The sequence below is a fragment of the Erpetoichthys calabaricus genome, chromosome 9 (genome assembly GCF_900747795.2).
Source record: "Erpetoichthys calabaricus chromosome 9, fErpCal1.3, whole genome shotgun sequence".
NCBI lineage: Eukaryota > Metazoa > Chordata > Cladistia > Polypteriformes > Polypteridae > Erpetoichthys > Erpetoichthys calabaricus.
The window spans coordinates 71,470,432-71,483,721 of NC_041402.2; the positions used below are offsets into that span (position 1 = coordinate 71,470,432).

General features: G+C 37.8%; 1 protein-coding gene across 1 annotated transcript in view; it reads left to right on the forward strand.

Annotated features, from left to right (window-relative positions):
- The window catches only part of LOC114657808 (cytochrome P450 2D3), a 28,310-nt gene extending 25,805 nt beyond the window's left edge, over positions 1-2,505 (forward strand). The window contains exon 9 of the mRNA XM_028809716.2: positions 2,019-2,505. Coding sequence (XP_028665549.2) covers positions 2,019-2,209 — 191 coding nt within the window. The 3' untranslated portion in view covers positions 2,210-2,505. The remainder of the gene's footprint in view (positions 1-2,018) is intronic.
- Positions 2,506-13,290: the final 10,785 nt, after the last annotated feature.

The following is a 13,290-nucleotide window of genomic DNA, read 5'->3' on the forward strand; positions in this document are numbered from 1 at the left end:
AATTTCTGTTACACGCTTCCTCAGTTGGTTTGCCCAGTTGATTCCATACAAGGGACGCTATTGGCAGATGTCTGAGAAGCTACCCAACCACAGCGCGTATTATGTATTAAATAAAACTCCTCAAATATATTGTGAGCACGGGGCCTGTTCGCACCCCTAGAGGACACGGCCGCTCCTCAAAAAACACTGAAAGATTACCTTCACAGTGCTCTCTTCCTTGCTGGGCTTATATGTGGCTGCTTTGCAAGCAACATGCTTCCTGCATGGTGCTTCGCATACTTAAAAGATCAAAGAGCACGTATTGATTTTTGATTGTTTGCTCGCGCTCTCTCTCTCTCTGCTCCTGACGGAGGGGGTGTGAGCAGAGGGGCTGTTCGCATACTGCCCTAGAGGATACGGACGCTCCTCTGAAAAATGCTTGCTCCCTTCCTTGCAGCTACTTGTGCAAATCTGTGACCCAAGCATGACAATATAAAAATAACCATATAAACATATGGTTTCTACTTCGCGGATTTTCACCTTTCGCGGGGGGGTCTGGAACGCAACCCCCGTGATGGAGGAGGGATTACTGTATTTAAACTGTAAATGATTTCCTAGAGAACATAATTATTGACCTACTGAAAAGACTATCTGGTGACAAAATTTTCCGGTGAAAGACACCATTATTACTTTGGGGGCACAGGTTGACATTGGTTACTGATCACACTCCTTTGTAATGGCTCTGTAGACATAAGGACACGAATTCCAGACTCACTAGATGGTTTATTCAATTGCAGCCTTTTAATCTTTCAGTAGAACACCATCCTGGTAATCAACATGTGAACACAAATATTCTTTTCCAAATCGTAGAGCCTATAACAGAAAGTCACTTCATTAAACAAGTGAACAAAGTAGAGGGAGAGGGTGTGCCATGTAGAACACAACATCCTGTGCTTTCAGTTTCTAGAATCAACTGCCTTAACACGCAACTCTCATATCTCACAGTAATAAACATCGTTAAAGTGTCTCTCTCACTAATGCCTTAGGCTTTTTCCATCTATGAGGCTTCTGTTTCAAATGTTATGTCACTGCTCCTCTCTAACAGGTGAGCTCTGAGAAGAGGTTTTTGAATTTTATTACATCTCAGAAGGTTGTAAGGGAGTGGAGTTTTATTAAAGATTGGTTAAGTTTTCTTTTGTGTTTTATTTGTTACTGAAAGAACCTATTCTTGAAGAAGTAGAAACAGTTTTAAAAAGAACCCATAATGTTGCAATATGAACTTAACAATGCATAAAATAAATAGCAGTAATAAATTAAACCAGTCTTTCAAATGAAGGGCTCTTCCCATAATATAAAGATGGATAAGTGGGTGTTTTACAGAGGTTTAATTAATGATGGCCTAGGACGTGGGTCAGTTCATACACAAATATAAAATAACTTGAAACACATTTTTTTATTGGATAATAAAGGTCTTCTCATATGTTTAAAAGACTTGAAAGAAGCTGATTGTCATTGTGTATGAAAGAATGTGTACTTCAATGGATGAGAACCCTGTCCTGGGTTGATTTCGGTCTTGTGCAAATGCTGTCAGGATAGGCTCCAACTGTTGTATTACTACAGGATTTATTCATTTATCTACTGAACCATCTCCCAGCATCTTTGTATTGGAATTTCTGTGCCAGAAAATGGGTGGCAATGCAATTAATATTGGAAATTAAAGCATTATTTAGAAATGTGTAATTGTTCAAGGAATAACAGTATATAAAAGTACCTATTCCTAAACAATAAGTGACATGGAAACATACAATTCACATTTCATGATCCTTTGATTTCTATGCAGCATGTGTTCAACGTGGTAACCCAGTTCATGTCAGTAAAGATATAATTTTAGCCAGGGCATCATTCCATTTCAACTTAGAAGTTTTGGACCTATTTGCCGGTATTTCTGGTACGGACTTGCTCTAATACAACTGTGAGTAGTTTAGTAGTAATATTACTTAGTCAAAGCAATTCTAACATGTAAAATGTGTCTCATTCAGGTCCACGGCTTTGTCTGGGAGAAGCTCTTGCTAAGATGGAGATTTTCTTCTTCATGGTGGGACTGTTACGTCGTTTTCAGTTTATATGGCCACAAGGCTGTGGAGAGCCAGACCCTACTCCAATGTTTGGAATCACTCAGGAGTCAACAAAATATAAAATGATTTTTAAAGTCAGAGAAAACATAAACTAAATGTCCATTGAGAAATTGGGATATAAGAAGAATAGACCTGATTGATACTATATACAATAACTAATTTGTTACAACTAAAGCTACTATATGAATAAAATATAATGCAAGGTGGTGAGTCAAATAAGTACAAAAAGAGCTAACAAAAACTTTGGTGATAATAACCGTGTACTCACCTGACAGCATGTCTTCATCCTACTAACCTATTTGAAAACATCTACCTTTTAACACTGCACTTCAATGTATTGGTTTTCTTATTTGGAGAATATTTAACATAACACAATAAACTTTTATCAATCCATTGTGTTCAGTTGCTTCTTTCATGCCCCAAAACAATGTCCAAACATCCATCTTTCTCATCTCCAACCTAATCTCAAACCTCCAACTGTCAGTTCCAATCTCATTTGTGCTGCTGGACAGTGACCATTTTTCTTCCATCACAAGACAAATCAACTGTCATGAATGTCATAAGACTTAAACCCTAAAGATGAAACTGAACCATTTACTGCTACCCAGAATTGTAAGTTAGGTTGGCCAATAATCTTTTGCATTGTGTTCCTCCCTCAAAACAGCCATACCCTGGGTTGAAAAAGAAAACTGCTTTGTATTTTGCACATTGTGGTTTAGTGTCCTGAGCGGCCCTGTCATCCATGTCTATCCATGCAGCTAATGTCCAAGTTGTTTAGTTCACTTCAGGGTCATGGCATGTGGAGCTTACATTGGACACACAGTAGGAATCAGCTCTAAAAGGGAAGCCAATTTAATATATACTTGGCTGTTCTGTTAAACTGACATAAATAATAAGGTGTAACGTAGAGAACATTTAAAGTTTATCGCAAAGTTTTACCCCAATTAATCACATAACAGTTAAGGCAGCACACTGAGCAGACATATTTTGAAAATGTGATGATGACTGTTTTGTGTTTATATTAAAAATGCATCACATATTTTTAATGAAATTTGTCCAGCATACATTCTGTCCTTTTGTAGCCTGCTTAGCAGAGATAATCAGTCATTTTTTTAATAAAGGTAGTATGATACAAAACACCAATACAGGCAGGAACCTTGCTTGATATAAAAGAAGATACAATGTATGTTAGAGTGCAAGTGCATTACAAGGCTTATATATGTGTGTGTCAACATGATTTTAAAACATTTCTGTCCTTTGAATAAGCTGAATTTCATCAGTATGTTGGATATGACTACCTTAATCTATGACTACTTTACTAAATGAAAGCATAGTTAAACTCTAATTTCCTGATATTAAACTTTAGTGTAATTCTGACAACTACTCGTAAAATGTGTTATTGATCATAAGGTTTAACTTCTGCCTACACAATTACGAGACTTTTCAATCCAGTCTGAATTTGTCCGCAATATTGACTAGGAGGGGGTTGCATCATCCTTTTGAAGCTTATTTTTAAACACGGCTACAGAAATGATTAATTCTTTTATGAAAATACTAAGGATGTCATTCTGAATGCTGGTGACTTCAACCAGGCAAATCTGGATGGAACATACTTTTAAAGGAATGCCCCTTTTGTGGGCACAACAAGCTGGATCTGCTGTTTTCAAATTCTGATGCCTTGAATTGTAAACCTGAGATCCATCTGGACAAGTCTCACCATCTTACGATCACCAAAAGGCCTGTTACTGACAGAAGCATCTCCTCATTATCCAGGCCAGACGTTCTTATGTATCTGGGGAGTTGTTTGTTTATCAGAAAATATATATATATATATATATATATATATATATATATATATATATGTTCCTACTTGAGCTTCTGTAAAGTTTTTATTTCTTCTTAGGGATAAATAATTAATATCTATGTATAAATTAAAAATTATATCAAGCCCTTTACACACCAATTTGATGTTACACATTTTCTATTAATATAACCTGATAATGTTATCTAGTTGGCCAGCTGTTTCTCTAAACTGCCATTGGCCACAAACCACAAGAAATTACAATCAAAATATACTGTTACTTTACTTGAAAATGTGTAACCTTTTAATATTTGACACAGTCCACTTCCCTGGCTATACTACACAGTTTTTAATATCTCTCTATTATAATAAAAAAATCCTGGGACGAGACGAGACTTTTTCAGAGTGATACTTTCATGTCCCGTAAGACGAGACTTTGTGCCAAGAGATTTAACCACGCCTGGGGCCGGAAATAAAAGACAAAGAGTAGATGACAAAGTTGAACATCGTAAAGAAATCAAAAACAGTGGTGCAATACACATGCAGAGCAAGTTAGAAATAATGAAATTACCAAAATTCGAAAGTCTCAAAAAATGATAGTAAAGATCGCATTAGCGCAAACAAACGGAAATTATTACTCGGTGTAATAATGGAATAGCGAAACGAAAACAAATATATTGTTCGGATTTAAACTTTAAGTCAGAGACTTGTAGATCATGTTGCCATCAGGGAAAAGTAGTGTTTCTTCCCAATGCTGACACACTGTTAGTGTAACATTAATCCTATCCTTAACAGCAACACTAAACGTCTTCTGACCTACTTTAATTTGTATTCTCAATTTCTTGGTAAACTTGATTTGTCGTTCCCACCACTCAAATGTATTGTGTATGTGTAATTTTTTTATAAGTCACTTTAAAGACGTTTTCTAAATAAAGCACAGTAACTATACATGATAACAATCATTTAGGTAGAATACTCACAAGATAAGCAAATAACACAAATACATGCAGAAGGAGAAAATCAACTGGCTATTGGATATTTGACAGTTATACAATTGGCTACACATACTGTATCTATGGCTTTGAAGATGTTATTTGTATGTTATTTTTAATCCTTGTCTTTAGTAATTTTTTAGTTTAATGCACCAGACAGATTAATTCTCATACATTTTTAAACATTATACCAGGGGTCTCCAACACGTCGCTCAACCCCTTTTCAAGTAGCTCGCCAAAGGGCTAAGAATCGTACATAAATTTGAAAACTTGATTAGTCAAATTAGGGGTGGGCGGTCTTTCCAAAAAATCATATCACGATCCTTTTAACACAAAATCACGATCCACAATCTGAATTGCAATCTATGTTTTCAATGCGGCATACACTTAAGAGAATATCCGGACTCAAACTCATCAAGACCTAAGTAACACTTTATTTTAAATATCAAACAAAGTTGAATTCAATTGTTCTCTCGTTTGCTAGCTAAGCAGAGTTAAGGACCACACCCCGAAGCTGGTGAGTGAGTGAGGAAGGCCGTGTACCTCTGCCCGCTGCATGTTTATCGGATTCACACAAATAAATCGAAACTGCAAGCAAACTATGATACATAGCAAAATGAGAGAAGTCGCAAAATCAACCGGAATGTTCAAGCAAATTATAGAAAATCTAAATCTGTTAAGTAGTTCTGTCATGAAAAGCGGACAGACATACAGACAAACAAACAGACATTGGATTTAATATATTATATAATAGTGAACCTTCAAAATAATGTGTAGTTAAGTCTCAACAGCATTCTCAGCATTTCTGGAGCTTAGTAGAGTCCGATAACTATAAGAATCTTCACCAAGCAGCTCTGAAAATGTCTGCTTTGTTTGGGTTTCCATACCTCTGTGAGTCTAACATGAATGTCATGAAATCAAAGTTCAGAACAAGACTGACAGACGAACATCTAAATGACTCCATCAGAGTGAACCTGAGTGGCTCCACTCCACAATACACCTCAGTGCCAGTCATCTGACTAACTAAAAAACACATCACACATGCAACTGGACCTGTGAATAACGTGACACAGTGACATATGACAAAATGACAAATGAAGAAGTCATATCTGTGGATTTAGAATTGCATTGTTTTGTTTTGACAGCATTCATGTTTTAATTCAATAGTGTGAGATACACTAGAAAATGCATACAGACATACAAAATGCACTTGGCAGGTGAACTAAATATTTTTTATGATGTTTTAATGCAAATGTTCAGGCAAAACAGCTTATTTCAACCCAAACAAACTGAATAAGCTTATGAGAAGAAACGTTACAAAACATGAGTAGCTCTTGACCATTTTCATTTTGTAAAAGTAGCTCTCAGGGGAAAAAAGGTTGGAGATCCCTGCATTATACGGTTCAAAATCCTACAGTTTTTGTAAATTCAGTTTATTTTTTGTAGAATGCTTTCCACTGCGGCTTAGAGCAGGTGCACAACTTTCTAGCTGCAATGCAATTACAGAAACAATCAAACCAAAATTCCAAAAATTCTTGGATTATGGGCCGTGTCATTAAAGTAATGCCAGATTCTGAAGGGACTGTACGCAGTGCTTGTATTAAAACAAAAAGTGGCATACTGGCGAGGCCTATTACAAAATTGTGTTTGTTTTTGAATGCACCCTAATAGTACAATATTCACTTAATTATACTATAATTATTAATTATCAAATAAATAGATTGGGTTATTAGGATCTATATATGTTGTAAGTGTACAGCTCTAGTTTGATAATTGATATACTGTATGCAGACTACATATACAATTAGGGGCCGGGTAAGTAAGAGCCGTAATATAAGTGAACCTTTCAATTTAAACAAGAGTAGTTTCTAAATATTTTTAAATGCACCAATGTTAATTTCATGTGTTTCAGTGAGAGTTCTTGTGCGCATGCGAGATATGTGTTTGTGTGATTCCAGATGTGAGAGGGGGGAATTTTGGCGGGCAGAATGAAATGGAGCAATACAGACTTTGACTGACTCTTAATATTTACCAACTGTTATAAGATTAATTTGTTATTGTTGTTTGAAATAAAGTTGTTGAACTTTTAAAAGAAGACTTCTGTCAAATCTATGCAGCAAACTAATTCATTGGAAATTACATCCTTCATACAAAAGAAGGAGAAACATCATTACAGTAATGTTTAACATTAAATCAGAAAACTAACAAAGAATTATCTAAACGAAAAAGACAGAAGGTCATACAAGGCCTGGCAAGAGAACGCTACAGACAAAAACAAACTCGAAAGTCAAAACAAAAGTATACAAAAGTCACTATTAGTTTCAAGGAACAGGTTGAACAGGTAAATATTATGCAATTTTCAGGCAAAGGCTCCCTTTGAATTTCTCAGTTTTGTTTCTTCTCCCTCCCATCATGTAACCACTATGCAACAGGTTTTGCTGAGCAACAGCCACGGATAAGGTGATTTAGGGTAAAATAACACCCAAAAGGGGCGGTACAGTGGCGCACTGATAGCACTGCTGCCTCACATTAAGGAGACTTGGGTTTGCTTCCCAGGTCCTCCCTGCATGGAGTTTGCATTTTCTCTCCGTGTCTGCGTTGGTTTCCTCTGGGTACTCTGGTTCCCTCCCACAGTCTAAAGATATGCAGGTTAGGTGCATTGGCGATCCTAAATTGTCCCTAGTGTGTGCTTGTGTGTGTGTGTGCGTGTGTGTGTGTGTGTGTGTGTGTGTGTGTGTGTGTGTGTGTGCGCGCCCTGCGGTGGGCTGGCACCCTGCCCAGGATTTGTTCCTGCCTTGAGCCCTGTGCTGGCTGGGATTGGCTCCAGCAGACCCCCATGACCCTGTGTTAGGATATAGTGGGTTGGAGACTGACTGACTAACACACAAAAGGAAGGACTAGGAGCAAGGGCACAGTCCATTCCTGGCAAAACTGGTGATAGTTTTCAAGTACTGCAAATGAAAGCATGGAAGATTTGAATGAAAGTGCCACCTCTCAATTTGGGGGTGGAATTGCATTCAGTACAAAAGCCCTGAAAATGTACTGTACTCAAGTGTAATGCTCTGCTATTCCCAGAATATCAAACACACCCCACATCTTACACTTCTGGTTCTAATGACAATAGCACCACAATTTTACAGTTAGGGGTGGGCAAACTACAGGTGGAAACTGCCCACAGGCTGCTCGTAGAAGTATCTAATAGTAATAACAAAATTCTGTGAGATACTGCAGGTGGATGGTTTAAGTGTATTAATTTGCCAAGGGTTTTCACCCAAAAAGTAATTAAAGAAGCCAAGCTTTTGCCAAAGGAATACTGACAGTCTGTAGAGGGTACATGTGTATGTTTTTAGCTGTTTGTATGCCTGTGTCTTCCATGTTTATTTTTAAAGAATACAAATTTGCAAATGATGATTTTATCAGCAATGGATTTTGTTGACAACAGTATTCCAAAACCAAAATTACGGGTGTCACTTTGGTTCTGTGCATAAGTCAGTCTAAGCAGTGTGGTGTAGCGGGTCCACAGCTCAAGTCAACAGGGCCACTTTTTAAATAAATAATCGCCGCACTCACAGCTTAGAGAGGGGGCGTGGTAATGTGGCCGGAAGCGGTTCCCGGGGGAAATTGTGATGCGGGCAGTCCTCGCTTAAGTGCACAGGTGAGGAGTCGTCCGCATCCGTAATTGGTGCCGGGAGCTGCTAATTGCCACATTTGATCCCTATGATAAATAGAAGCACGACGTGGCTAGGAGGGGGAAAAAAAAGAAAAAGGAAAGGAAATGAAATGACAAACGGAGGTTGCAGGTAGAGGAAGGTGCAGGCTCGCACTGATTGCGGGCAGCTGAGTAGTGAGCCTGGGTGTTTGGTCGCTCCTGCTGAGCATTTAGTGAAGTGAGGTGATTTAGTGAGTGACCAGAAGGAGGATGGCTCTCCGCATAAGGCCAAGAAGGCAGCGGGAGTCGGGACTTGGGACGTGAAAGCCCCAGCGTGAGCGCCCTGGTCGCTGGGGAGCCCAAGTCACGGTTTGGTGAAGCCTACTGGAGCCAGGGATTGGCAAGGTGAACAGACCAGCAGAAGAAGGCAGTAAGAAGATCAGCTGCAGGTAGAATACCTCCCCTGGTGCATAGCCTGGATGGGAGAAGCAGGAGAGTCATCAGTAGAAGAAAGGCACCGGGATTTGTTTAAAAGGACAGCTTCCAGCCATTGTTTTAACCTCTTTGTTTTTAAAAGATTTTTTTCTATTGGATTTTAACCTCCACCTTTCACCTATTTTATGGATTATTTAATGACGTATATTTAAAGCACTGTACTATTTATTTGAACACTGTTTATTTGTTTTAAATAAAAGCACTTTGCACATTTTGCACCATCCCATTTGCTTTGTTGTGCCTCACTGTCTAACTCATCGGTGACATTACTGCCGTTGTTAGGTTCAAGATCTCCCAGAGGCTGGATGAGAGCATGCAGATGAACCCGCATCGTGACAAGCAGTGTCTCTTACAGATGTGAAAGAGGAAAGTTAAAAGCACATTGATCAAAACAGATTATTCCTGTACTTGCCATACTTGCAGCCCAGGTTGCCATCCTTCCTCATGATTTTGAATTTTGCTTTCTGGAATTTGAGTGCAATTTTTTATTAATGTAAATAATGTCATGGAAGTCTTGCAACTGAAATGACCTGACCTCCTGGGCAACTGGGCTTTTTAAAAATAACTTTACCAAAGTTTGTTTGCTTGATTTCTACAGACTGCACAGTAATCCTAAGCTTTTCAAAACTACTGTGCACAATGCATCATTATTAATCATTAATTTCAGTTCTGAACAGGTATTTTAACAACTGGATATTACTAAAAGCAAGTACAGAAATGTACTAACAGATGCAAATATTTTCAATAAATTTGTGCAACATTCAGCAAGCCACATAATAGTAGCTGTGTAGAAGCAAGCAGATTTCTGTTTAGAACCAGAATAATGGCATATAATTATTTTGAGACTGGTGTTTGAGCATTGCTCTTATTAGCTTTTAATAAAAAGTTTTAAAATTAAGTAATTTCTTAAAATAATTATTATTAAACTTAACATTTGTCATTAACACAAGTGCTATTTTATCTGGGTTCACTGTCATACCAAGATTTTACATGGTCTGTTGTATGAGTTGTTATTGACAATTCAGCTGGCTTCCAAAAAATTTTGCTCACCTCAGCTTTAGACTAAAAGTAGAGAAAACGGTGAGAAATGGGATTGATTTTCGCCCAATTCTTATCTTTGCCTTAGGTGTGCAAATTATTAAATCCACCCCGATTATAATATTTTTTATCTAATTGAGGCTATCTTTGCCAAGAAAAAAATATGACTACATCTTTCATAAAAAATAATCCAAACATTTTTTTTAAGTATTTGGTGTTTTGTCAGTAAGTATTCTCTCAACAATACTCCAAATCTGCCACAGTTATTATCAATAGTAGGGCATCTGAAAAGATGATATAGCCAAAAATGTAGGGAAATGTACAACTTGTTTATCTTTATTTAAGTATAGTTAAAAACAACCTTGTTTTATTGTTTCAGCCTGCATCTTTTGAAGTGCATTACTGGCCCTGCTTAAGTTTTATCTGTGCATTGCAGTCCTGGCTAATAGACCAGTGCGCACTGACACACAAGGTCTTTTACAACGTAAATCTTTTATTATGTCAGGCATCTTCTTTACAATAGTCATTCTGGTTGGTCAAAAGCTTTTATATGTATTCATTACATTTTTGGAATGAAAATTCTGGTTGATCAATGCCGGAAATGTCCTTTATATTTGAAAACTTCTCTAACATTAACTTACCTAAATAATATCTATCACGGTTTTGTCAAAAGTTACTGAAACATGTGAGTTGTTCATGTACTATTCGAGTCAGAAAAAAAAAAAAAATCAGTTAAACAATGGGATGCTGATTCCAGGTCAGTGTCAGTTGGCATCAGATCACTGTGATATTCTCTGACAACATCATCATCTGAGCAAAGAGTGCCATATTGATTTAAACATTAAATAAATAACAGCCTCACAACTACCTGCTGCTCATGAAAATATATTGGCTATAAACTGCCTAAATTAAAACAGCAGCACCTCAAGATTAGAACCAAACAGCTTTGAGATGAAAAAGGACAAGACATGATAACCCGGAAAGAACACAGAGACTACGCACACTGCATGACTTGAACACAAGGCTCTGTCCAGTAGCAGTGCTAACTACTATTAGTCAGGTGTTTGATGGAAAGTGTGATACCAGCATATATTTGAAAAAAAACTTTTCTAAAAGCTATTTCTAAATATCAGGAATGTGTGCATCTTTGAAACAGGTCTACCAACACTGCTGGCTTTTTTACTCAAAGTAGAAGCTACACATTTAAGACTTGTTTGGTGGCTTTTTCAATGGTGGAGGAAGATCAACGAGTGCCTCATAGCCCCAATGTGCATAATGTATTCCTGATATTTCTCTTTTTTTTAATCACAGTGGCTACAGCAAATGGCACTGAACTTCACTTTTTGTTGCTTTACACTTCAAGGATCAAGGATCTTTTATTGTCATTCCAGCATCCATATGTAGTAACGAAATTTGGTACTCAAGTCATGGTAATTAAACAGTGACTATGATAACCATATTAAAAAAAATCATGATAAAGGTATAACAGATAAACACAATAAATAGAACAAAACAACATTAATACATAAATTCAGTAAGATAGCTAAAGAAATATTATCGATATAAAAAATATTATTGCAGTATGCCCTGTAATTAGCAGCAAGTAAAAAAATAGGTAGCAGCAAATAGTTTAGTACATGAGATTACTAAAAGAAAATGCAAAGTGTAGTGCAAGTCACACAGAGTATACAGTCAGATTTACTGATGATGTATTCATTGGTTTAATAACATCTAGAAGAAGTTGTTCCTCAAACTGGTACTGCTAGCCCATATGCTGCGCAATCTCCTTCCCAATGGGAGGGGGGCAAACAGTCCATGTGTAGGATGAGCGACATCTTCCATAATGGAGGAGGCTTTACTTTTGCACCTGGATACTGGGTAGACTGTTGCTGATATTTTGCTGTGTAGACTTAACCGCTCGTTGCAGTGCTTTTTTTGTGTGCAGCCAAGTGGCTGCTGTATGACACTGTAATACAAGTGGTGAGGATGCTCTCTACCACACACGTGTAGAAGGTGGTCAGAACAGAGGGGCACAGACCAGCCCGCTTCAGCCTCCATAAAGACATAAAGGCATTGGTGGGCTTTCTTTACCAGACAGGCTGTACTGTAGCTCCAAAAGATGTCATTTGTAATATGTACTTCATACAATTGCCAAGGAAAAGCTTGAAAGATTAAGTGAGTAATAAAAAAAAACAAGTGGTTCTCGTTGTTAAAAATGAGAAAAATATTCACTAAAAAAGTTCCGATTGCTCATGCATACAGCCACCCAAAGGTAAGCCATGGACAGGGTAAGGCCAGTAGAGCTAGGAAACAGGAACTCGCATCTAGTACGGATCAGTTTCACATACTACAAAAAGCAATATTTTTCTACCTAAGAAATTACATTGAATACATGATGGCAAAATGGAAAACCTGTTTAAGAAGACAAAGTTAAAGGCTTTTATAAATATTTTAAGTTAGCTTTTTATTTATTTTGTACATCTGGTGGGGCAATGACACACTGGCTCCTAATGCAGAAACACTACTGATAAATAAAACTATTGATTCAATTCTCCTCTGAAATTGATTTGAAATTACATTAAGATATCATTTGAAAATGTAATTACTGATTACGTAAGATAAATTAAATCCAATTAAAAATCCATCCATCCATCCATTTTCCAACCCGCTGAATCTGAACACAGGGTCACGGGGGCCTGCCGGAGCCAATCCCGGCCAACACAGGGCACAAGGCAGGAACCAATCCCAGGCAGGGTGCCAACCCACCGTGGGACACACACAAACACCAAGCACGCACTAGGGCCAATTTAGAATCGCCAATCCACCTAACTTGCATGTCTTTGGACTGTGGGAGGAAACCCACGCAGACACGGGGAGAACATGCAAACTCCATGCAGGGAGGACCCAGGAAGCGAACCCGGGTCCCCAGGTCTCCCAACTGCGAGGCAGCAGCGCTACCCACTGCGCCACCGTGCCGCCCCAATTAAAAATGATTACCATAAATAAAATTGGTCAAGTACATACAGTATTCTAAGCTACAGTACATGAAAAGTCAATATTGATAAAAAGGTTTATGGAGGGAGTATGGGAATGATAACATTGTTAACCTTTTCATTCTGATGTCAAGTAAGCCAGTATGTTAATAATAAAACCCTGTGAAGCAAAAACCAAAAAGTCCCTGTGGGTCCCAAAGCCCAATGG